Raw genomic sequence first — 27632 nt, forward strand, 5'->3', positions numbered from 1 at the left:
ATTCTTTTATCCAAGGAATAATCAAAACTGCTTTACCAGACATGAGCAGAGAAAACAGGGAGCAGTACCAAGTGGTCATCCAGGCCAAGGACATGGGAGGCCAGATGGGAGGATTATCAGGGACCACTACGGTGAACATCACACTGACTGATGTCAATGACAATCCGCCTCGATTCCCCCAGAGTATGAAGCCTTTAATAGTTCTGCTGTGTTTCAAAAAGCTTCTTTAAAATTGTTTAACCCTCACCATCTAGGATACTTTTTTCACATCTACAGCTGTACTGCTGTGTCTGCTTATGCTGCAGCTTTGTCAAAGCACATGGGGGTCCACTTTAAAAAAAAAAAGACAAACAAACTTCCTTAGCAGAATAAACTTACTTCCCAAACCCTTAAATTAATTTCAACAGGAGCCAATAACCCATGGTAATTGCAATGTTATACATGAAACAATTTATAGTTACAGTAAATATATTGTAAAATACAAGGTCAGCTTTTCAGAATAGCTCAGTATCGAACTCACTTGGGCACCTAAATAAGTGGCCTGGTTTTCCAAACCTCATAATGGGCATACCAAAAATCTGGCCCTAGTTGAATGTGCTGAGTAATTTTGATAATCTGGCCCATATTTTACATGATTATATTTTTGAAAGAAAATCCTTTAGGCTGCAAAACTGGCAACCAAGGAAAAGTGGGATGGTACAGGGGATGTGCAATGTGATGTTGACCCTTTAATCCTAGACTACTTGTTTAAATCTGATCCCAAACTGATTAGCAATCAAAAGTTGTTAAAAGCAGCACTTGATGACTGCTTGGTAGGCTATATGAAAAGAATTCACAGTTTCAGTTCAGTATCTGCTAGGAAAATATCCCCATTATTCAATTACTATTGCCTTTGGCTCTGATTGGGATCCTTGCTTGCACTCTCATCAGACACACCAAAGACTGAACAAACATCAAGACTGATTTAGAGACCACCTTTCTGGATTTATGGAAACTTGTAAGGCACTCAGATACCATGGTGATGAACAGAGGCAAAATAACTAGTCACCCAATCCAGAATGGATTATCTTGTGAGTTTTCTTACTAATGACCAGTTTCACAGAGCAAGCTCAGGCCACTTATTTCTAAACAGAACACTCCCATTTGACGTCAACAGGGAGTTCTGCTAAAAAAAAAAAAAAAACCACAATAGCATAATATGGTCCATGATGTTTTATCAGACTGGAGATGTTGAACCCAAAGATGCGGTATAGTTCTTTTCACTGAATTACACACTTGGACATGGAGTTGCAATCTAAAAATAAAGGCTACGTAATAGTAAATAGCTGTAATGTAACTTTGACATCTGAAATCCTGGAGCCTTTGTTCCTGCTGGTAGTCTGCAAGGTTAATAAAGGACCAGTCCAAAGTCTATTGAAATCAGTGGGCGTCTTTATGCTTACTTGAATGGGCTTTGGATCAGGCTCTTAATTAGAGTGAAAGTTAGACCAGTGAAGAGGCCACATACAAGGCCCTATGCAGTGCACTGCTTAAACTTCACTGAAGCACAGAAGGTGATATGGAAGGCCTTATCTGGGCTGGACACACTGGGGTGATTGTAACATTGCTAATGACCAGTCCCCTTTCTTGCCTTGATTCCCAGGATGCTGGTTTCCTGCTCCTCCTACAAAGCAAGTCATGAATGGAAAATCTACAGGTTTTCATTCCTCCTCACACAGTCATGAACTGGAACACGTTTCCAAAGATACTGATTCTGAAAATCTGCTCCTTCTATACCCAATTACCTTCCTTTCTTCCCTTTATGTAAGGCTATAGGATACGGGGAAATTAGGCCCAAAGGGGAGGAAGAAGTTGCATGTGAAAGAGACAGGAATGAACTCCAAAATATTGAAGAATAATTTGATTTATTTAAGGGGCTAGAAAGAAGGGAAATTGACAGATTCTAGTGGGAAGCCACTGTGACTTGGACTAAGTATGTAAGGAATGGTTTTTAAAAAGGTACAGTGGCCCCCATACAACTAGTAGACCTGAGCCATGCACAATATAAATAATAGGAAGGGCAAGAGCTTTACAGAATTGTACCATATGCTCATGAAAAAATGGACACTTCGGGAACTGAATTATACCCTAAACCATGCTGATTAGCTTATATGCTGACAATATGCAGGTCACTGACATCATCTCAATTACAGTGACGGCTTTCAGAATAAAACTCACCCAAAGGAGGTGTTCCCCTGGTATTTCTGGACTTCCCACGTCAGGGAAAAATTGAAGTGTCATGACTAAGTTGGTGCTTATAGGATTTCTGGCTCAATTGCCAGGATGAAAAGTTTAGATAAGCCTACAAATGGAAAAGGTCAGCCTTTTGAAGGCTGGTTGTCATAAGGTCTAACTTCTAAACAGTTTTTTCAGCCTGTAGTAAGAGAGTAACATGAATTTTGCAGCCTCCCTGGTTTGAAGCCCACCGCTCATTTTTCAATTATAGGGTTAACTTTCTAACAGCAAATACAATTCACCATCATACTATATCACTCATTTTTTCACAAATCTCTAAAGATAAGACATTTCCAATAGTCAGAGACTGTGATTTAGGTGCATGACACTGCGGCTAGAGACTCACTCAACCTTCTTTAGCCCACACAAGGATCTGTTATGATCAGTGTACTTGGGAAAACTCAGAAACTGCTCTCTCAGTGTGCCCCAAAATGGATGAGAGGGTGGAGAAGGGACATGGATATATGAAGGAAGAACTAGTCACATCAAGTGACATAGGTTGCACCTGCTATAGGCTGGGTGTAGTTTGTACAGTCTGTCTGTTCATTAAACCACTCAAATATGGATTGTACCTTCTTCAGGCACACTGCCTTCCCCAAGGTTGTCTTGGTCAGGCATGGCTTCACAATATATCCTACATGGGTACCAGTTTATAATTGCTACAAATGGCATGATGCTAGTAACTAAGTGAGCTGTACAAATGACAGATAACAAATATTCAACAAATTGGAATGCAAAATGTCTGCAAACTTCTCACACCTACTTGTTACTAGTAAATATTTGCCAACACTGTTTTAACAATTATTTTAACCCCATATCTTGTGAATTGAAGTTCAAGTTATATTTCCTGATTGTGATTGGTCAAGAGACTCATGTAATATTATTCCTGTTCTGCAGGAACATAACTTTATAGTTAGTCTTTTGGTGCACATGCTGGGAAAAGATAAATTTAAAATTTACCTTCTGTACTAAGATGTGCAAGCATCTTAGCATCCAGGCTAGTAAAACCTGATTCCACAAGCATTAACAGAAATCAGGCATGAAAACAAATGTGTCCAAAGTGAATTAATTCAAAAATCTGAACACATCTGTACAACTTTCATACAGTTCAAGCAGTTAGCAGGAATATTAAATATTACATATCTCAAATATTTTTTGCAATATATTGTATTATGTGTTTCCATGAAAAACTTCTATCTCACATAAAACACATTTAAAGCTGTTCAAGGCAATTTCAAAATAGAAAACCTTGTCTATTGTATTTTAGTTTCTTCCTCAGATCTATTCTGTTTTATAAACTGTGGTTCCTAGAGAAAAAAATAATAACTGTAGGTATCACTGAAAAAATCTGTAGAAGATAGACAAAATAAATAAAACCATTAACTACTCAGGGTCATAATCACTGCTGTATTATTGTGCTTCTATCTATGTTCCTTTCATCTGAAGTACAAAAGAAAAAGTGTATAAAGAATACAGTACTAAGTGCCTTTGAAGTGTCACACTTTCATTTAAAAAACCAGCAAAACTTTTCATTGACAGTCAAGTCGTCTTTGTTTTAAAGTTTACTCCTGATGACTAAGAGCACTTTTCTTAGAATGTTTCAACTTTCAAGGCAACTTTAAAAAATAATCTAGGGGAAACAAATGGTATTTATTATTTAGAAAGATGAAAGACTAAAAAAAAGTTTGATTTAACTTTTCCAGGTACTTACCAATTCAGCTCTCCTGAGTCCGCATCACTTGGGACTCCCCTCGGCAGAATAAAAGCCAATGACCTTGATGTGGGTGAAAATGCTGCGATTGAGTATAGCATTTCCATCGGGGATGGATCAGACACGTTTGATATCATCACTGACAAAGACACACAGGAAGGGATTATAACCATCAAAAAGGTTTATTTTTGCTCCCTCTCTTTTTATTACACTTCGCACTCCAGGTGGGTTTTTTCTTTCCTCAAGGGGGAGGGCAAAGGAAAGTCTCACATGGGGTCACCTGCTGAGAAGCTGTATTAGTTTTGTTGTCCTCTTTCTTCATCAGCTATTGTTATTCCCAAGGCTTGGGGGAATTTACTTGGCATGTCACTTCAGATAAAGCAATATTCTCAACAGCTGGTGTCTATCAAAGACATACGCTCACAAACAATAGTTTTGAAGTAGAGCCATGAAAACCTGGAGGGGTTCATCATCTGAACTCTGCAGTGTGGTTCACAAGGGGTTGAGGTGAACAAAATGTTGTAGGTATGCCTGAAGGTCTGAGTTTGATGAACTCACACCTCTAAAGAGAACTAACCCACTATAGATAGCCTATCCTCCTGTAGCCTTCCTGTCCCTCCACTGAGGAGTCTCTTTTCTAGAGCTTCAACTCAAACCTCCAGCCTACTTAAAATCTGCCCTGTTTCCATCATACCTTGACAGTTACATGACATGTCAATAGGTGCCCTCAGATAAACGGAATATACAGAACTTGAATTCATAGACAATTTGTGATTCTTTAGGGCTTAAAATTGGCCAGATAAGCATATTGAAAACTACAGTATTTTGATGTTATCTGAATACCCATTTTAGGCTACAGTTCACACTGTTTTGGGTTTGTCCTTGAGACACATCATATGGGGTAATTCATGATACTTTCCATTACAGCCATTAACCTCAATTCTTTTTCTACTGACATGTGAACCCCTGAAAATATGAATAAAACTGTAAAACCCAAACCTTGCATGCAGATACATAATTAGATATGAACATAAATCCAAACTTATTTAAGCTTCATCAGCTGAGAACCTTTGCAAAGTGGTTCTGATAAAAAATTGGCAATCCCATTTTGAAAATAAAATCAATTGAAAAAAAATGGAAAAATGATGAGTTATTTTCATATTTTTATGCAAAATAGGGCCGAACGCTTGTGGCCTGGGCTACTTTAATTCCGGTACTTCCTAAATTTTTGAGTGCTTCACTTTGCAACCTTAACTGATTTTAATGTTTTTTTTTTAATATAACAAATATGTGATTCAAAGTTAAAACTGGAGCTAGAACAACTTGTTCTTATTTTATTTTGATACAACAATATGCTGGATATCATAGTCAAGATCTACAAAAAACTCAGACCCACATAGTTCATTCTATTCCACTTCTGATTGAGCCAGTACTAGACTATAAATACAGTTTTATAAATCATGTTTATGGGGGATATTTGCATTAGAATCCTATAAAAATTATATACATCTTTGTAAGAGATGAAATACAGAATAGAATATAAATGGTAAAACCAAGCTAACCACTGTCATAGTTATGTAATTATTGATGGGCACACTAGTTATTCTCCTAGCTAAACCAACCTAACGTTTGGCAAACAAACAAAACCTTTTAAGAAAACCCACATCAATCATACTAAAACCTTTTTCCTTCCTTTTTCTGCCCTTCTTCCAAGTTTCATCTCAAATACGATGTACCAGATTGCCATTAGAAAAGCTTTTTCCCATGGTATTTTTAACACTGGCCATAATAAGGAAATTCAAAAATACACTCATGAGAAAGCTCTAGCTCTAATATTCTGGATCGTATGTTCCAAAAATGAATTTTATATAAATTTAGGCTGAACATCCAAGCCTTTGGAAACTTATCCCAAATGAGGATACCTTTGAGATTTGCCCATCACTAGTGTTAATCCCCTTTGCTAGATTTCAATATGGAATATGTTCATTATTGTGTGTGTAGAGCAGGGGTCGGCAACATTCGGCACGCGGCTCGCCAGAGTAAGCACCCTGGCAGGCCGGGCCAGTTTTATTTACCTGCTGACGCAGCAGGTTCGGCCGATCGCGGCCCCCACTGGCAGCGGTTTGCCGTCCCGGGCCAATGGGGGCGGCGGGAAGCCGCGGCCAGCACATCGCTCACCCGCGCTGCTTCTCGCCGCCCCCATTGGCCCAGGACGGCGAACCGCGGCCAGTGGGGGCCGCGATCGGCCAAACCTGCCGCGTCAGCAGGTAAATAAAACTGGCCCAGCCCGCAGGGTGCTTACCCTGGCGAGCCGCGTGCCAAACGTTGCCGGCCCCTGGTGTAGAGTATAGCAGATTTTAATTGCTTTGAAACATGATAACAGTTTTCAAGTATGTCAAAGGTTGTTAAAAGGAGGAGGAAGAAAAATTGTTTTTCTTAACCTCTGAGGATAGGACAAGAAGCAATGGGCTTAAATGGCAGCAAGGGAGGTTTAGGTTGGACATTAGGAAAAACTTCCAAACAGTCATGGTGGTTAAGCACTGGAATAAATTGCCTAGGGAGGTTGTGGAATATCCATCATTGGAGATTTTTAAGAGCAGGTTAGACTAACACCTGTCAGGAATGGTCTAGATAATTGGTCCTGCAACAAGTGCAGGGGACAGGACTAGATGACGTCTCAAGGTCCCTTCCAGTTCTATGAAAGGAGAAAGTGACTTTACCAACTTCCTAATCACTATTACTAAGCTACATTTTGCATAATAAGATGAAGAATCCCCTGTCCTGTACCTTAGTCATCTATAATTGGTTCTATATTGCTGTGACTGATGAATTGCGTATGTGCATGTAGGAACCCTGTGCGGTCTCTCAGATAGGATGAAGGCTACTAATGCGGTCCCTGATAACTCCCACCCCTATTATTTTAGTGCTGTAATTTTTTTTCCATGTCTTGTAAACTGACCCTACTTTTTTATTATTTGCTCTCTAGAAGTTGGATTTTGAGACCAAGATGCTGTACTCCTTAAGAGTGGAGGCAGCCAACACTCATCCTGACCCACGCTTTTTCCACTTGGGGCCATTTAAGGACACAGCTCTAATCAAAGTTTCTGTGGAAGACGTAGACGAACCTCCAGTGTTCAGCAGGAGCTCTTATTTAATAGAAGTAGATGAAGATGCCAAGGAGGGAACTATCATCGGGCAAGTGATAGCTCAAGACCCAGATACCACCAAGAATGCAATAAAGTAAATATCAGTTCATGCACAGTGTAAAATGCATTAGATGTAGATGCTCATTTCATCTTTCTCTCAAAATTTAGTAAAGCAAATGGCATATGGTCTGATCCTGAGCAGTAAATAGCAGCTTTAGTTCCAAATGAGCTCAGTGACAGTAGAAGACACAAATGAGCTAAGTGACAGTTAAGGGCACTGAGCACATTACAGGATCAGGCCTACAGTGATCAAGTGGAAATAAATTGAGCAATCAAATATCTGTGGAGAACTGGTGACGGCAAGCAGAATTAATACATCACAGTATGTCTTTTCAAATGGAAAAGTATGGGGGTTAGGCAAAAGGAAATGTATAAGCCTGATTATAACAAACACACATTGCTTTGCAGAACTCTCACTTATATCATTCGCAGGGCAATGCTATTTTACCTTATTTGTCCCTATTGGCAAGCTTATAGAAGATGTTCAAGACAGTGTATTTCTATTGGATGAATGTGCATCTCTGCTGGTCAATGGCACTCAGCATCCTGCATCACACCTTGCAACAAGCTCAATGAATGGAACAATCCCCTAGAGATACACCGTCTACCATGTTCTACTTCTTAAATATTTAATGATCAACATTTGTACAGCATGTTAAATAAGAAACTACTGTGAGAAAGTCATAACAATTAGGAGGTAAATGTTTGGTGCTGTGCTACTGACATAACTGTTAGCGCATCTGCTTTTATTGTCTAAACTGAGATGCATAATACTGACCATTTGTACATTAGTGCATAGACCATGTCAGTGATTGTGAAACCTACTTCAGCTACATTTCTGATTGAAAGTGAGATAACTCTGAATGATCTACTTTCTCAAAGTGTGCATTTTGGGGGGAAATAATGTTATCAAGCAAATTGCGCATACACTCTTCATTCAACTGGTTTGTGGTTAATGGTCACTAGCTCACTAGATCAGAGGATGACTATAAATGTAAGTTACTCTTTTTGGAAGGAAAACAGAGCTCAACAAATGCAATGTATCATTAAAACTGGGTTATAGTCTTGTTGCATTTTCAGACCTAAAAGCCAAAATTTTAAAAAAATATTTTCTAGTGATTTTCTGCCCATCCTGAGAAAAATCAAAGGTGCCTGGTCTTCAGAGAGCGGATGCTCAACGGTTACTGAAATTAAGTCCCTGTGATGGTATCTGAGGTTGAGCACCCAAAAAACTGAAGCATCAAAAATCTCTAATCATTGGTGAAAATCTTAACAAAGACAATTCAGTCCGAGTTAACTCGCTATCATTCCAGAATTTGTGACATTTCTGGCCTAAAATATATTTTGTAAAATGACTCATACTGAATAGCTGCCTATACAGATGTGCTACCTTTCTATCCTATTTAAGACCAGTGTCATGAAACTTACATTGTATGGGCTATGCTACGCATGTGGAGTTTACACCCCATCTTTCAGAAAGAGCCAAAGTCTTAAATAACTTTAACTTGGTATTTACAGTACTTTGCAATAGTTATTCCCTATAGTAAGTACCGGGAACCTTAGGTAATACCGTACTGCAAATTTTAAGGTAACCTTACCTAAGGTAAAACTGGAAGCATTTAATGGTGGTTAGTAAGCAAAACTGGAAAATATAATAGAAGAAGGTGATATACACACTTGTATTATATCTTGACAGATATTCTGTGGATCGACACACTGACCTCGACAGAATATTCAACATCCACTCAGGAAATGGGTCTATATTCATCTCAAAGACACTTGATCGGGAAGAAACCCCCTGGCACAATATCACTGTTATAGCAACTGAAATCAGTGAGTTGGAGATGGCTTATTTGAAGAGAATGTTAGAACACGAAAATTGGGAAATTCTATAACAAATTTCTGTTTTAAATGTTTTTTACCAGATTCACTCTTGTCTGTCTTTAAAAATTACAGCCAAGCATATAATTTGCTAACTACAAGCCAGAAAATTCAATAGGGGTAACTTTTAATAAAAAACTTATTATTTCATGATTTACTTACTTTTTCCCATCGTAAAAAAAAAAAAAGTTCTCAGGTCCACTTCAGCTGTATAGAGCAGCACAAAGCCAACATAACTGGCTTCCTGAGGATTTCCCTTGCATAAATTGGTACAGAGCCAACATAGTGATTCTACATTGCTCCCTCAGGCTCTAGGAAAGGGGAAATGTATAAGAAAATGAGGACGTGGTTAGAGCATTCCAGCAATCCCAGACTGTCAGAATGGTCCTTTGGGGCCATGGGCAGACATTAGATTGGCCTTCAGGCTGCTCTAATTTACACCAGGGATCAATCCAGCCCCAGGCACAACTGGAGGCCTGTGAAGTTAATATATTACCCTTCCCCACAGGCAGAAAAGAAAATCTGACCTTGTATCTGCCATAGGGGCACACCATAGTTGATTAGGCGATGGGCTCTATGACACTATTTTTCTCCTCCTTACAACTTCTTCCTTCACTTTGGGAAGCAGTGAGATTGACATTGTGTGGGCTGTGATGAGCATATTCTATACACAGACCATCTTTTAGAAAGAGCCACACCATTTTTTCTTTAAGAAAGCTATTTTCTCCAAACCCTGACTCAACTGCCAATATTTCCTTCACTTTATTCATCCCATTGGCTATGGTTTGGCCTAGGCACATTGCAGTGGCACATTAACGATAAAGGTGTCAGATACATTCTTCCTGCCTTTGTATTGACATGGCTTTGAATTGATCCAGAAAATGTATCTATCCCTCCTGGATTACCTTCAGCAACTCCATTTTAGGACACAGATCACAGAAAATAAGCACGTATACACTCACTGCTGATTGGAATACATTGACAAACCAGACACCTTGGATAATTTAAAATTCTGTTTTCAACTGCAAATCAATTTCAACTGAGATAGTTTTGCCTTAATATAACATTTTTCTTTTTAAAATAATGTAATGGGTTTCAAATGTAAATATGAGTCTTAACTATATTAAATTATATACCAGTAGAAAACTGAACATAATTGTAAAGATATGAGCATTTCTTATATGTTTTGAGGGTGGAGGGGAAGTAGATAAAATATGCTTGATAATTTCACTTCTCTTACATGAACTGTAAATCTTTCCAGTCCTTATATTCCTTAGCTAAATTATAAATTATTTTCTTGTTCCAGATAATCCTAAGCAAAGTAGCCAGATACCTGTCTTCATCAGGATTTTAGACATAAATGACCATGCACCAGAATTTGCCAAATATTATGAAACTTTTGTTTGTGAAAATGCAAAAGCAGGACAGGTAAATGCATATTTACTCTACCAGCAAATTTATGCCTGTGTCTTCTGTTGCTGTTTTTTATTCATTTCTAGAGTTACTCACAAAGGAGGCTAACATCTCCATGACAATCTTGATTTGCACAGATGAAAAATAATAAATAATAAATCCTCCTATTGTATTTCCAAATTCAATAGATGTTTCAGGTGGATAAGGAATGCAGGATTTGGCTCTAATATAATAAATACACAATATTTTATTTTTAGGTAATGATTTAATAGTCTTCATCACAAAACTCTTTTATAGAAGGAGTCATGGATAAGTCACTAAAATTTCATATGTTTAGCTAATTCTCCTTGTCTGCATGCTTACCAAAGTATTATATGATCTGTTGATAACTTGAAAATATGCAAAAACCCAATTTTGGAAATGTCACATGTTTCTGGTCCTTGCCAGAATCAAGAAATTGTGATATGGAACTATAATTTTAAAGCTAGAAAGATATGTCAACTTTCTCAGACCTTGGTTAAGATTCAGTTTGGGTTAGATTTGAATTTGTGAAAAGGTCCAGGATGGCTCTTGCTTTATGCCAACTGAATCCACACATTCTTTTGATAAACTAAAACAGATTTAAAGAGGAAGTAATTTACTAGCTTGGGGAAAAGAGAAGAAAAGTTCCAGGTACATAGTGCAGCAAAATACACATATCATGGATATACTGAAATATTCTATTACTATTGTAAATATTACAATCTTCTATTTATTATGGATGTTTCCAGCATTGTTGTAGCTATGGTGGTCTCAGGCTATTCGGAGAATGTGGGTGAGGTATCTTTTATTGCATCAACTTCTATGTGTATGTAATGGTCAGAGACTTATAGATGTGAGGCCTTTGGGGATGATGTTTTGTTTCTTGCATTTACTCATGAAGTAGATGTCATTGCTAAGTTTTGCTTCCTTTATCTTCATTTCAGATGGCAAAATTCATTATCTTGAAGTGTTGTAGTTGTGTTGCTCCCAAGACATTAGTGAGACAAGGTGACTAAGGTACTATTTTTTATTGGACCAATTTCATCACACACTGCCACGTACTACAAAGAAGAAAAAAATCAGGAAACATACCCCATGATCATTCAAGGAAACTAAAACAATTTTCAAAACAGAAGTTGGTCCAATAAAAGATATTACCTCACCCATCTTCTCTCTCTAATTATCATGGGGGTCAATTGACATTTCAGTTGTCACACTTTTGTTCACAGAGTTACGCCTTCACAATAAACATTCACTCTGTGTGGAAACATTGCATTAAAAGTATCTCAGTATGGAATGGATTTCTAAGGAATTAAAATTTAAGGGCTAGACTGTATCCAGAAGCAGAAGCCCACCATAGAAAAAGTGTAGAGCTCTCTTGGGGAAGAACTGTATGTGTAGGTTTCCCCTTATAAACTAGGGAATTCCAGGAAGTACAGTTCGAGTGTAAAGTAGCAATTGAAACACAAAGCACATTTGAATGTTATTTTGGAAAAGGAAAGAAAAAAAATGGTGGCAGAGTGCAGCCAATGGCTCAACTGAGTCACATTCTGTTCACTCTATTCACCCAGTGTCACCAATTGTATGTGCCAGTCCATGAGTTGGAAAGATAATATAACATACTTTGGAATTGCCTTGGTTTGTATAAAAGGCCCTCACAGCCAATATGATTCTTTTTCATACACATCTTTTCATTACTTTTGATGCACATAATACAGTCAAATCATAGAATCATAATCATAGAATCATAGAATATCAGGTTTGGAAGGGACCTCAGGAGGTCATCTAGTCCAACCCCCTGCTCAAAGCAGGACCAATCCCAAACTAAATCATCCCAGCCAGGGCTTTGTCAAGCCTGACCTTAAAAATCTCTAAGGAAGGAGATCCCATCACCTCCCTAGGTAACCCATTCCAGTGCTTCACCACCCTCCTAGTGAAAAAGATTTTCCTAATATCCAACCTAAACATCCCCCACTGCAACATGAGACTATTATTCCTTGTTCTGTCATCTGCTACCACTGAGAACAGTCTAGATCCATCCTCTTTGAAACCCCCATTTGATAGGTAGTTGAAAGCAGCTATCAAATCCCCCCTCATTCTTCTCTTCTTCAGACTAAACAATCCCAGTTCCCTCAGCCTCTCCTCATAAGTCATGTGCGCCAGCCCCCTAATCATTTTTGTTGCCCTCCGCTGGACTATTTCCAATTTTTCCACATCCTTCTTGTAATGTGGGGCCCAAAACTGGACACAATACTCCAGATGAGGCCTCACCAATGTCAAATAGAGGGGAATGATCACGTCCCTCGATCTGCTGGCAATGCTCCTACTTATGCAGCCCAAAATGCCATTAGGCTTCTTGGCAACAAGAGCACACTGTTGACTCATATTCAGTTTCTCAACCACTGTAACCCCTAGGTCCTTTTCTGCAGAACTGCTGCCTAGCCATTCAGTCCCTAGTCTGTAGCAGTGCATGGGATTCTTCCATCCTAAGCACAGGACTCTGCACTTGTCCTTGTTGAACCTCATCAGATTTCTTTTGGCCCAATCCTCTAATTTGTCGAGGTCCCTCTGTATCGTATCCCTACCCTCCAGCATATCTACCACTCCTCCCAGTTTAGTCTTATCTGCAAACTTGTTGAGAGTGCAGTCCACGCCATCCTCCAGATCATTAATGAAGATATTGAACAAAACCGGCCCCAGGACCGACCCTTGGGGCACTCCACTTGATACCGGTTGCCAACTAGACATGGAGCCATTGATCACTACCCGTTGAGCCCGACAATCTAGCCAGCTTTCTATCCACCTTATAGTCCATTTATCCAGCCCATACTTCTTTAACTTGCTGGCATGAATACTGTGGGAGACCATATCGAAAGCTTTGCTAAAGTCAAGGAATAACACATCCACTGCTTTCCCCTCATCAACAGAGCCAGTTATCTCATAATATATACAGTAACAGCAATACTAAATGAAATGAAAATAGCGGTAGGAATTGTAACAGATAATGAAATAAACACATGAAACTCTAAGACTAATGGAGCACCTTGTCACAAATTAATGTGATGTTTATAATTAGGATACAATGTCTTTACCACTGTGACATAAATTTAATGTGTGACTAAGGTTTGAGACCTATATAATGAGCTTAGAAATTTCATCCAATTACTGTTTATTGTACTCTGGTAGTTTTATTTTATAATTTATTAATTACTTTTTCAACAAAAATACATTCAGATAATCCTGGCCAGCAAGTCTGGATTGCTGGTATACGACCAAATTTCTGTCTGTGCAACAAACCCTCTTTGCATAGTACAAGATTGTGGACAAATAATTTTTAGAATCTCAGTTCAGTGATTGATATCAAAGTGAGTCATGGTAAAAGCTTTAATAGAATTGGGCAAAGCAAAGCAAGATTAAGCATTTGTAATGCTTTTCAAATTTGGGGGTATGATCACAAACAAGTTCCACCCAGACTGGCTACTTGTCATCTCCTCTTAAATGATACCTTTCCAAACTCTGTGTAGTCCTATATATTCTGTGGAATTTCAAATATATGGAATACTCAAAAATGCACAAATTACAATTTAGCTTCCCAACTAACTGTGTATGTGTAATTCACGACGCCTTCCCATTCTTTGGGTGTAAATTAGGGCTGGGATCTTCAAAGCGACCTATGGGACTTAGGTCCCAACTCCTGCTGACTTTCCATGGGAGTTAGTTGACTAACTGCCTACATTTTCATTTGCCTTTTGATTCTTCAAGTTCATATTCTGCAATAATACTTTAGAGACAAATATTTTGCATTTCGCAGTTGATTTATCTACTTGATCCCTCCTCTTCAGAAACCTTCAATAAACTGGAGTAAAGGTTGAACATAATGTATCACTTAACAAAAAGTTTAAGCCTTCAAAGTGAAGGCTGTTTTGAATTTGCTGTTTTGTCCACAAACACAAGTCTTAGAAAATCTAGATATTCTAATTTGAGGCACTACTTACCTTGCCCTCCCCCCAAAATATAATATGTTCAATGTATTAGAAAGTACAATAAAGCTCATTTAATATCATTCAAACAATCTTAACTCTGCCCCTACATCACCTGATTAACAACAGTGAGAAATTTGGAGACAATGTGATTCTCAAGGAGCACAAAGGACTAAAGCAGCATCACCCAAGATAGTTATTTTATCCCTTGTATATACTTTTGTTTTATTATTTTATTATTTCCTCCATTTTGTTTTTGGCCCCTTTCTATATTATTTATATTTAAGTGCTCAAAGATTTGACTTGGCTTTGGAATCTAGTTAGTCAACATTCTTCCCATTACATCCCCACCAAATTTTACTTTGCTAAAAATGAAGAGAGCAGGTTTAGAGAAAACGTGCATTTAAAAAATGTAGCTGACAGAGGCCCATTAGTTAGTCTGGTATTTAGCTATTCAGATGCTCCTTCCAAATAGCATGAGCTCAGCAATTATATGATATAATTCCAGAAATTATTTTCCCCAAATGGCAAATTCAGTACTAATGCTACAGAGATTATCTGCATCAAATATCATTCCCTGAAGTACTGCCTCCTACTCGTTACATATGCAGGGATGTGATATTTGCAGGTTTCTGTGGCTGCAGGCAAGTAGGAGATTCAAGTAAAAAATTTCAAACATGGATCTAAAGTTAGGCACCTAAATTCATATTTAGGCATTTATGTAAAGTTGGCTTCATTGGGAGCTGCAAGTGCTCAACACCTTTAAAAATCAAGTCACTTTTAATTAGATGTCTGAATATAATTATGGATTTAAATGCACATACGTGAACATTTTGGACATATAGTATTTATATTCCAAATAGGCTCCAGTTTTGTTGCCTATTTTAATGTACTGAACAATACTATTATTGTACAATAGCGCATAATGTACAATATACTATTATTTATTTCATACTATTCCACCTTATTTTAGAGCTCACCTAAAGCAGCCAACCTGTTAGAATTATAATTGCTTCCCGTTGAGTTACATCAGTGCATTTAACGCTGATGATCACGGCATGAGGGCTAGACAGAGAAGATAAATATATTTAGTTAATTTTAAGATTTTCTTTTAATTGAGCTTAGCTATTAATCATACCACTTTCTAAATCTCATTCACATCAGGAAGCAGCCAGAAATATCAATTATTCCTCCCCATTGCCAAATTACAATACCTGTGATCAATGTCAGCAAATATTAAAGGGTAGATTGTGGCATTTATGATGCAGCTGTGTGGGGAGATGGGGAGAGCAGGAGAGAGTTGCAATATCCCAGGGGCGGTGATGAGAGAGTCTATTGAGGAAGGGCATCATCTCTATAAATGCTTTTTTCACATGGAAATATACTCTCTGCTTCATCCATTAGGTTGGGTTCCAGATCTGTTCCACAAACTTGTAATGTGGGCTATGGTGGGAGCAGCAGGGTCCTGGCCCCAACTCATCTTTGTCCTCTTTTAAGTGTCGCTCTCTCTGCAATGGAGCTCCAGAAGCACAAGGACTGCTATTGTGGAAGGCTCTTGTGCAAGGGTCTCTCACAACCTTGTTCTATGAGCTCTTTAAGAGCAGTGCATGATCCTGAGCTGAACTAGGGGCAGAGTCAGGCAATTCTCTCCATGGAAACCAGGGAGTTTTACCTTAATAGAGCATGAATCAATGACTGGAAAATTCAATTATAGGATATCAACTCATCCAACTCTCTATATTTGCTGAGACCACATTAACAATAATGATCGACAACTCATTGCTCATTGATGCTATATTCTCTCTTGCCATTTATGAGCTCCCAAGCATCAGAGCATGGATAGAGCTCATCTTATTTGGGAAGATGATAATTTTTCCTTTAATTTTTCTGTATTTTCTCCACAGACTGGGAAGGAGCAGGGAAAGGCATAATTGTCATGACACCATTGATAAATATTGATCATGCATTGTTGTACAGACCTGTAGCTGAATTATGGGTAGGCATCCATTGACTTAGTAGAGTGATATATTAAAATTCTGTAATCCTTTTAAAAAGAGGAAGAGGAAAAAGATTTTCTGACCTCTCACATGCTGGTAATTATCTCTGGGGTAAGAGCCAACTTCTGATGAGTAAACCATTTGCCTTCAGAATGCATCAAACTTCATCAAAGGACAGATATTTTAGAAAGATTTCCTAAGAAGGACAGTCCCTCCCAGATTCTTCTACATCTTCATCTTTCCCACCTACCATTGTGATTGACCATTGATATACTCAGATTGTTTCTTTAACACTTACCCCTTTGTAGGGGATAGTGGAGTCACATCATCCCAAGGGGAGCATGGTAGGAAAGTCTCTTTGTGCCCTCCTTCCTATGCATTCAGCAAAGTCCAATGACAATCTCACTCTCAGCATATTTTTTATAGTTTATCATGGATTTAGGGGGAGATTTTTGTGGAAGCCCCTTGAAAAAAATATGTGCAGCACATAACTAGACGAACAGATTTCAGGAAATGATAATACAGTGATCTAAGGTTTGTGATTTGTGATATTCACTCCTAGGCCTTGTCTACACTAGTGGTGACATCCAGGGTACATGTAACCACATGACACGATGAAAAGCAATCTGTGTGCACACTGCACTCTGTAGTGACAACATGCCAGTGAAAGGCTCTGGTGGTGGTGGTGGGAGACAGTAGGGAAAGTCTTTGTCAACAAGGTGGTAGTGGGACCCTACATTGCTAAAAATAGCACTGTAGATGTGGGAGGACTGCTTGGGCATGTAGAGAGCCATGTCGGGTATATACCCTATGGTTCTGGCATGTTTTTACTCACCTAAGCAGTGTCTCCCCATCCACACTGCTATTCATACCCATGCTAGGAAGGCAGGCAGTGTGTGTACTTTATATGCCACTGTAAGTATAGACATAGCCCTAGACAGAAGTAAATAAAAAATTGCTCAATCGGGGGACTAGTAACATTTTTGATGTTTGATATCTCACACACAGTCAATGAGTGAAACAAACAATAGTGTAGACATTTGAAAAGCCATCTAGCATTATGCAATATCTATGTTTATTTCAGGGTCACAAATTACCAGAACTTAAAGCTCAAAATCATTCAACTGAATTCAAGGCTACACTCCAATCAGCTTGTTCTGCAGCAGAACAAAAGCAAAATTCTGAAGCCATGACAGTTAAGCATCCCCAGGTTAACAATACATTATCGTTATTGCAAAGTACAAAAACTTATGCTGTACGTTAATTGTGTTGTTTGAAAACTCCAAAGAAGGGACTGTTTAAACAAATTAGCCTCCCTGAATTCCTCAGGAATCTTCCTGGTTTCATAGCGAGTGACATCACAGCTGCCTTATCAAAGAGAATGAAAACTGCCGTTTTCAGAGAAAGGTGTCATGTTTTCTAATGACAATCAATATATCCTGACAGTGACATATTGAAAAGGAGTGTGTGTGGAAGATTTCCAAGCATCTCATGGACGTATTGGTTGTTTCAAGTTTTTGTTAAAATATCATTGTAAATATATTTTCCCCAAACATTTTGCGACATCTTCCGTCCCATCCCATTCCCTTCATGAAGATTCATACAAAAGACTTACTTGGATTTTTATAAAGAAACTTTCAGTCCTGCCTTTAAGAGAATCTTCTAAAGCATGCTGAGTGACTTACAAATCAGCAGTCTGGAGCAATGAGGAGAAAACACCTTAGCATCCAAATCATCTGCAGTATCTGAGAAAGAGATGGCACTCTGTGAAAGATACATAAACAGGGGCTACAAAGAGTCCTGTGGCATCTTATAAACTAACAGATCTAACATAAGGTGCCACAGGACTCTTTGTTGCTTTTTACAGATCCAGACTAACACGTCTACCCCTCTGATACATAAACAGGGGCTGAATGTACAGGGGTGCAGGAACAATCTGTATAGTTGGGGTGCTGAGAGCCATTGAACCAAACTCTAAATCCTGTATATAATGGAAACCACTTCAAGGTAGGGTGTGGTGCAGCACCCCTAGTTCCAGCACCTACGCAACTGTGGAACCCCACCTCACGTCTGCGAGCATTCACTCATGGGGTGTCCCTCTGACTTCAGTGGGAGTAAGACCCAGATCCTCAAAGTTATGAAATCACATAGAGACCTAAATACCTTCAAGGATCTGGGCCTAAGTGCTCACCGAATTGAAGAAAGGTTGCACTGCTCGGCCTACATTGTTTAAACAGCTATAAAACTACTCTGTGTTGGATATAAAAGTGAAGTGTTTGTATGGACACTCCGGGTTTACATTATCAGCACTTGAAAAGCTGAGTGATCCCCTCAAGAATGGGAATTTATCCTATAAATCCCAATGAGCTATCTCACACTGATTCTCCTCAGAAAGGTAGAATTACTGACAGTAATGCTGAATTTTTCAATCTGAGTTCATTCACAAGGGCATCTAAACGAAAAGGAATGTATTTTTTCAATAGGTCTGATATGCTTGAAATCACATTTGATTTGAGTAAAAGTCACTTTCTTGAAAAAAAAAATCTCTCATAAATCTTACAATGTCAGGCATCTCTCTGAAGTCTCTGTGAAGCGTGAGTACAACTCCTAATTCAGAACTGTTTCAAAATGGAAAAGTATGTATTTCATTTGACACCACAAACTTTAAATAGCAAAACATTGTGCCCTAGTTTTTACAGTATCCCTACCATACCAAAAATCAGAATGGCCAAGTCTCTTTAATTTCTACATCTAGGATTGACTTTAGTTTCTTTTATTCATGATTTTTAGATCTACAAAAGCTAAAAAAAGTTTCTATTTTTTTCTTTGCTTGTTTTTGTTTTGATTTATTCACCCTTTGGAAAACTGTGCCAGCAATATTTTTCTTCATTTTTTTCCCCTTTATTCTTCCATCTTTTCAAGACAGCCAATACCTTTAACAGGTAATAAGGGTTTGTTTGTTTGTTTTTTTCATTTCTGCAGCCTTATTCTCACAATAAATTTTCAGTGTAATTAGGTTCCTCCGTTTCTGCCACAATTGTCCACTCTTCATATTATTTGCATCTGAAAGGAATCATATGTGGATCTTACAAACATCTCACTGATTACATCTCAAAAAGCCACTGGATACTCAGCTACAATGCTTTGGTAGCTATTTTAGCTGGGTATTTTCTCCCTGGAAGTTTCCTAGCAACACTTGGACAAACATCCGCAAATATTCTAAGTCTCTCTCTTCTACCGGATGTTCTTATTCTCACATTGCCCTTCAGACCTCTACAAAAATGCAGGAGGAAATTTTTTTTCCAGTCTATTTGATGCTCTGCTAGCCTTCCACCATAAGTAATTTCTGCTATAATGGCACTGGAATTGTAGACTTTGGCGACATGGGGCTTAAAATGTTGTAGCTATCTAAATCCATGCCTATACTATCACATCCACCATTGCTACTGCCAGTGGCAGTGGTACCAACACTGGGAATATTTAGAGAAAAAAGTGCTACTGGAATTACAGGTACAGTGACACGCCAACAGAGCTCCTTTACAAAGAGTGTGAACTTGGCCAAATGTATTTAAAAAGTTTCCCCAAGTGTCAGGATCCTTCTTACTTTCAAAATGTAGAGATCTTAATGTGTACTTGAGAGCCTCATTAATTTTAAGAAATATTGCATAATCCTGCTTTAACTATATTCTGTTCATCATGAAGGAAGATGACATTCATGAATTCCCTCACCGATTCTGTTCAGATGACAGGAAACCATAAAGACTCTGATTCTGATCTCCCCAACACTGGTGTAAATGAGGAATAATGCCAAGGAAGTTGATGAGCCAAATTCTCATTTTCACCTAATTTAACCTACTGACTATAATTAAATTATTCCAGAGCCAACTATTCATCTAGTGTTTTACTATATTTTGTTGCTGTATTGTCAGGAGTGTCTAAGATAGGTCCCAAACATGAGAGATGCAGAATAACTACATAGAATATTGAATGAGTGTGTTCAATTCTCATTGAAATTAGTATTCAGAAAGGTGTTTTAAGGGAACTGTTCTTAACTCAAGATAGTGTTTTGTTATTTAGCAGTTACTGCTTTTGCTTGGACAGTTAATGCTATGCATGTGCTCTGGAAATCTCAGCGAAACAAGCTACATGCATAACAAACCCCTTTGAAGTCAGGGGAAGCAGAAGATGCCCAGGACAGTGGAGACATTTAGCGCTTCAAATGAGGCACTCAGCACACCGCAATATCATAAAAAGCAGGTCCATCTTCACAGCAGGTGCTAGAGGAGCTCTCTGCTCATGAGTAAAGAAGTGGTAAGAAGAGTTCTCTGCTGAGACTTATTCTGGATTCGAGCCACAAATCCTTTCTCTGGGAAACCCACCCACTCACTCATGCCACTGAGCTATCCTGACACCTGATTAAGCCCAAAACCTCTTCTTTTGGATACAGCCACAACTCCGGCTCCAGGAAAGGGCAAAACATGCTGGATTTCTGTGGTACTACAATAGTTAGTGAATGTGAACAACCCAGTAGTCATTTTTACTGTACATATGAATTATCACAGTTTATAGCATAGTAAATGTAATGACATCACTTTATAACTGCACAATGCTTAATATAATATTGGTACTGAACTCACTCTTCCTTACTGTGTTTGCTTTCCCAGTTTTAGCAACTTTACCTTCTTTAGCCATATAAATGCAATCAACATCTTAAATTAGTCTGAAAAATACTAGAGTACTTATTTTATTTTTTTTTAATTATTTTTAATGTGGCAGGGGAGCAGAGCTGGTGCTAGGCATAAACAGACTAAGCAATTGCTTAGAGCCCCGAGCAGCTCAAGGGACCCCCTATTTGCTTTTTATTATAAGAACATTCCTATTTTAGTATGGGGGAGGGCAAAATATTCCTGTTTAGGGCCTCCAATGTGTTAGCACCAGCTCTGCAGGGGAATCTTCTGCATTCCAGAAGGAACCCTTAACATTTTCCTCCTCTTTATGCATGCTGGCTCCCATGGCCCTATGACAGTGCTACTATCTTCCCCTCACAACTGGACTTGACTGCCCTCCATTTTCCACCAGTGCCATTCCACAACCAGAGGTGTCCATTTAGGGTGATGCAAGGCATTTCTCCACCTTCTTCTCCCCCCACACTCAACAGCTGAGAATTCTGCTTCTGCAATATTCTAACTTTATCTCCAGGAGAAAAAGATGTGGACTAGGAACTGAACCCAAGTTTCCCACTTGCAGAGCACAGTGTGTGAAGAAGCTGCTAATGTTGTGTAAGGGCATGGGAGGAGGCTGGATTGGTCAGAGGGGCACCCTTCACACAGCAACACAGGGCACTCGGAACTAATCAGAACAGAGAGCTGCCTTCAGCAGCCCGGAGCAGGCCCTTGTTTATGTGCTGTTAGGTGGATGTGAAGTTAAAAATGAAAGAGCTGATTTGTTTAACAGAAGCTCTCCTTGTGTTAACATGAGACCACCATATAGCACACTAACCCTTCGGCACTGGGTGGCTTCTTCAAATAAATTGCATTGGGTATTTTACATATGCTATCAGAAAAGGCTGTCTTATTTTAAAAAAAAACAACAACAAAAACAAAACATTAAGCACATAATACCTTGTTTTCCTTATAGCTGGTACAGACTGTTAGTGCTGTGGACAAAGATGAGCCTCCTCGAGGCCACAAATTCTTCTTTGAGTTGGTGCCAGAATTTGCAGTTCATCCCAACTTCTCTGTTGTCGACAACAAAGGTAAACAACTCTGCTCCTGCATGTCATAGGCTTGCCAACTTTGGTTGGATGAATTCCTGGAGGTTTCATCACATGATATTATCTTTAATTAAAGATTAATCTTTAATTCCTGGAGTCTCCAGGGCAATCCTCGAGGGTTGGCAACTCTAGCATGCCATCTCACTGTTTTGCCCCCATGTCAGAGACCACATCACACTGTCACACACAGTTATTCTGCTCCTCCATTTCAGATAACACAGCAGGGATTCTGACTAGAAGAAATGGATATAGCCGCAGTAAAATGAGTACCTATCTCCTGCCAGTCTTAATATTCGACAATGACTATCCAATCCAGAGTAGCACCGGCACGCTGACAATTCGAGTGTGTGCCTGCGATAGCCGGGGGAATATGCAGTCCTGTAATGCTGAGCCTTTGCTCCTTTCAGCTGGCCTCAGCACGGGTGCTTTGATTGCCATTCTTCTCTGCATCATTATACTGTTAGGTAAGTGATCCTTGTGACCTATATGTAATTTAATACATGCGTGCTAGTCACTGCTTTATTGACTGCTGTCACTCTACAAAGCCCTTGATTCAGGTGACTAGAGAAAAGCCCTTAATATGGCCATTTTCCACACTAACTACCTTGTAATAGGGGGGTTTGAATGTGGACTGTAAGTCATTACAACTACTCAAAAGAAAGCTGAAAACCGGGCTGAGAATGTCACTGTTTTACAAAGATGTGATATGAGGCAAATAGTAACGTAGGACTAGATTCTGTTACCCTTACTCAAGCAGAGTATTATCTTACTTGACAAGTAGTCCCCCATTTAATGAAGTTGAGCAATGTACCACTCAACAGGAGTACAGATGACAGAATCTGGCTCCTAATAATTAAAAATTAACAATTACACCAGTTATTAAGTCATTTATATTTTCTATCTTTTAAAAACATCTGGATAGAAAATATAATGGAATAGCTATATATATACTAACTTTCAAACACTTGCAAGTGGAAGGGGGTGGGGCAGGTGACTGGTGGGCGTGGAAGGGAGAAGAACAGGGAGAGAGTGAAGGGACAACCTCAAGGACATCAGGAGATATGCAGGGACTTAGGATGAAGACTGGTGAGGGAGGGTTGGGAAGATGAGGAGCGCGGCTGCCAGGTTTGACAACTAGAGAAAGTGCTGAGGAAGCAGGCACAAGAAGCTGGTAAATCAGCATGAATGCCATGCACAGCTTATGTAAGAGGCACTGAGCACCTGACTGTGAAAGATACTAATTCACGGCAACCTTTGGAAGCAGATCAATAAGGGGTCTGACCTCATAAATGCCTCTGGTTCTTTTAAGTGACATTCTTAAGCATACTTGAGTAAGCCAGTATTCCTGGCTGACAACAGGGGAAAACTGGAAAAAAAATCTAAAAATGGCTGCTGCACACACAAAGAAACTATGTGGAATAGAACTGCAGAACCATGTCCATTCAGTGAATCATATTTAAGCATATAGCTCCTGTGCATGTTCTCTCTGTCCTCAGCATGCCCTCTCTTCCCTTTAGTCACCAGTGTTCAAGTTATTGCTCACCAGTGCTCATGTATAAGTTGGCTCATGTCGCTGAGCACAAGTGTAACCTACTTCTTAGCATGAGTTAGGCATCCATTTCTACATCTGATCCACAGATGACTTAACTGTGCTGTAACTCCTAGCTACTGGGCTTAGTCTTTTAGCTCCTGCTGTAGAGGCTCACACTTCAGCTTCAATCACTTCATCCAAAGGTGAAAATTGCTATACTAGTATTTCTTGCAGCAGGATCAGTTGTTTAAATAAGTGGCTGTTAGTACAGACCTAGATTCCAAGTCCTGAAGCCACTGAAGTCAATAAAAGTTTTGGTATTAATGACTGTAGGTTCTTAGGGCAATTTTTTTTTAAGTCTAAGTGACTTAGGCTCCTAAGTCTTATTTTCAAAAGTGAATTAGGCACCTAGGACCCTAAGGGCTGGTCTACACTACAGCTGCCGGTCGATGTAAGCTAAGCAATTCAAATTACATTAGCCTAACTCAAGTCGACGTAGCTCAGTTCTACTTACTGCAGGGTCCACACTATGCTACATTGATGGGAAATGCTCTCCTGCCAACATTGCTTCAGCCTCTCATTGAGCAGGAGTACAGAAATCGATGGGAGAGCGCTCTCCCGTCGATTGAGCATGTCTTCACTAGACCCTCTAAATTGATGCCGTTGCATCGATTGCAGCAGCACCAATTTAGCTCCATTGTGAAGACAAGCCCTAAGTCTCACTGAAAGTCAATGGGACTTAGGCCATGTATAAACTAGGAGAGCTTTGCCGGTATAGGCATACTATCCCAACAAAAAGAAGAACAGGAGTACTTGTGGCACCTTAGAGACTAACAAATTTATTAGAGCATAAGCTTTCGTGGACTACAGCCCACTTCTTCGGATGCTCTAATAAATTTGTTAGTCTCTAAGGTGCCACAAGTACTCCTGTTCTTCTTTTTGCGGATACAGACTAACACGGCTGTTACTCTGAAACTTATCCCAACAAAACGCTCCCAGTGTGGACACAGCTACACCAGAGTAACCACACTTTTACTGGTGTAGCTTTTTTCAGTCCCGATCTCCCAAGTGAAATAAGCTATACCAGCAAAAAGTGTGATCTTTGCCAGTATAACAGCCTTTTTGTGTCTTTTGTCAGCACAGCTATACCTGTCAGAGATGGTACCTATTCATACCCCTGACCAACATAGCTATGCCAGCAGAAGCTGTATTATAGCATGCCTGTCACTTTTGAAAATGGGGCCTTAGGAGCATAAAGCTTGATCTACACTAAAAATGTAGGTGCCCCTAAAAGACTTAGTTAAGCTGACTTAAGCACCGGTATAGACAACACTAGGTCATAGAGTTTAATGCCAGAAGGGACCACCAGATCATCTAGTCTTTCCTCCTGTATATCACAGGCCTCCACCACCACCCAGCACCTGCACATCAAACCCAACAACTGAAATGAGACCAAAGCATTATAGCCCACAGGAGACTAGATTATGATGTGCCAAAGGCAGAGAACAGGAGGGACCAAGGTGCACCAGTGCCTGAGGCCCCCACAATAACAGGGAAATGATTACATGAGTTATACCTAGATAATGCAGGAAAGTCACCTGCACTTACATGCTGCAGAGGAAGGTGAAAAACCTCTAAGGCCCCTGCCATTCTGACCTTGGGGAAAATTCCTTCTCAACTCTACATATGGCGATTAGACATAGTTAGACACAGAGCATATGAGCAAGAACCAGCCAATCAAGCATGTGAGAGAGAAAATGCTTGGTGCCACCTCAGAGCACTTCCCTCCACATCCAATGTTCCATCTCCAGCAATAGGCATCTTTGATGCTTCTGAGGAAGGAGATTAAAAAAATAATAAAACCTCCCTGGATATATTGAAGGAAAAAATCCCATCTTGCACATGGCTGGCTGAAACCCTGAAGCATCAGATTTTGGGAATGTAAGTCAAACTGGATGTGAGTCCCAGGGCTGTTGATCCCTGACCCCTACCATCGCAAGCAATCCATTATACAATCACACTCATAATTGTCCAGCTTTCTCCTAAAACTAAATTAAGTTGTTTGACCCCACAACTCCTATCGGGAGGTTGTTCCAGAACCTCACTCCTCTGATTGTTAGGAACTTTCTTCTAATTTCCATCCTGAATTTGTTCATGGCCAGTTTACATCCATTTGTTCTTCTATCAAACTACCTACTGCCTCTCAAGGGGGTGCATTTACTACAGTGATTCCATTGCTGTACTATACTATAGTACTACAGCAACACAGGTGTAGCCATACCCTCACTTATGAAAATGTTACCCCTAATGTCTGCATGGCAAGCAGCACAAAACAGAAATGAAACAAACTAAACATTATTAGGGACTATGGTCAAAGAAACCTCCGCTCCAGTGTGGAACCACAAAATGACAAACATTAGGAACAGGATTTTGCTTGACACTGAAAATGCAAATCCTAATCAATAATACATTTCCTTAACTTTAACCTAACTTTAAAATTAGGTATTTGTAATTCTTATATCTGAATCAACATTCACTTTATTATTGTTCAATAGTAGCTTTTCCCTATTTTCCAAACATCCTCTCTCAGTTATAAAATTATTTGTCCATTGCAAATGTGCATTAACTCCATTTCAGTGCTAACTATCTTGTCCATCTCATTATTTAGGCTACACTGCAGCTCATCATCTATTTGTTTTCAGTTTTAGTTGTGCTGTTTGCAGCATTGAAGAGGCAGAGAAAGAAAGAGCCCTTGATCATCTCAAAGGATGATGTTCGGGACAATATTGTGACTTACAACGATGAAGGAGGTGGGGAAGAAGATACCCAGGCTTTTGACATTGGAACACTAAGGAATCCAGAAGCAAGAGAAGAAAGTAAGATGAGAAGAGATGTTATCCCAGAAACTATATTTCAGATAAGGAGGACTGCACCTCTGTGGGAAAACATTGATGTCCAAGATTTTATTCAACGAAAGCTAAAGGAAAATGATTTAGACCCAACCGCACCCCCTTACGATTCACTAGCGACATACGCCTATGAAGGGAACGATTCTATAGCAAATTCACTTAGCTCTTTGGAATCACTTACTATGGATGGCAACCAAGATTATGATTACCTCAGTGACTGGGGACCTCGATTTAAAAAGCTGGCAGACATGTATGGTGGAGATGACAGTGACGGAGACTGAGAAAGTAATCTGTGACTTGGTCAGTGTTAGTGGAGGTAATGTCTATGTTAATAGATAAAGTGGCCTACACTCTCTTACTTGGAAAAAAATACAAAAAATAGGTGTTGTCTTAGTAAGAGTTTGCTTAATAAATAAGTCAACGTAAATTAATATGATTGATTTAAATATAAAAATAAAATCTATACTTCACCCTCTCTGCCTAAAAACCCCTGAAGGAAGATTCTCACCGACAATGAGAAGACACTAAAAAAAGGCTTTTTGTGCCTTTAATAATAAATAGATGGAAAACTTATACTTTTTTTTTAATTGCTTTGCATCACATTTATTACTAGCTGGGAGATTGTGCACCTGTGTTGTAACATAATCTGAAAAAAGTATACCTTAAAAAAGGAATTAATATTACTGCCATATTTATTGAGTTAAAGAATGTCTGTGTTGATTCATCAGGATATTTTTATATATGTATATTATATTTTTGTATTTTTATTAAATAAATTAGTATTTATAAAAACATTATTTCATTTACTTTGCCAGTCATAAATTACTGAACAGGAGGAATCGTATGCTGTACGGATTTTTTTTCAAAATAATGTCTTTACATCAGAATGGCTGTACTGTAAAATGAAGAGAAGAAAAAATACATGAATGGGTTTCT

The 27632-nt window shown here is 39.0% G+C and overlaps 1 protein-coding gene across 2 annotated transcripts in view; it reads left to right on the forward strand.

Annotated features, from left to right (window-relative positions):
- Positions 1-27420, forward strand: part of CDH9 (cadherin 9) — a 111615-nt gene extending 84195 nt beyond the window's left edge. For both annotated transcript variants that reach the window (XM_054016718.1, XM_054016719.1), the window contains 8 exons: positions 16-183; positions 3978-4165; positions 6972-7225; positions 8888-9024; positions 10379-10500; positions 22121-22238; positions 22469-22720; positions 26490-27420. In XM_054016718.1, the coding sequence (XP_053872693.1) occupies positions 16-183; positions 3978-4165; positions 6972-7225; positions 8888-9024; positions 10379-10500; positions 22121-22238; positions 22469-22720; positions 26490-26977 (1727 nt within the window). In that variant the 3' untranslated portion in view covers positions 26978-27420. The remainder of the gene's footprint in view (positions 1-15; positions 184-3977; positions 4166-6971; positions 7226-8887; positions 9025-10378; positions 10501-22120; positions 22239-22468; positions 22721-26489) is intronic.
- The last annotated feature ends 212 nt before the right edge of the window (positions 27421-27632 follow it).

The sequence above is a fragment of the Malaclemys terrapin genome, chromosome 2 (genome assembly GCF_027887155.1).
Source record: "Malaclemys terrapin pileata isolate rMalTer1 chromosome 2, rMalTer1.hap1, whole genome shotgun sequence".
In the NCBI taxonomy this organism is placed as follows: domain Eukaryota; kingdom Metazoa; phylum Chordata; order Testudines; family Emydidae; genus Malaclemys; species Malaclemys terrapin.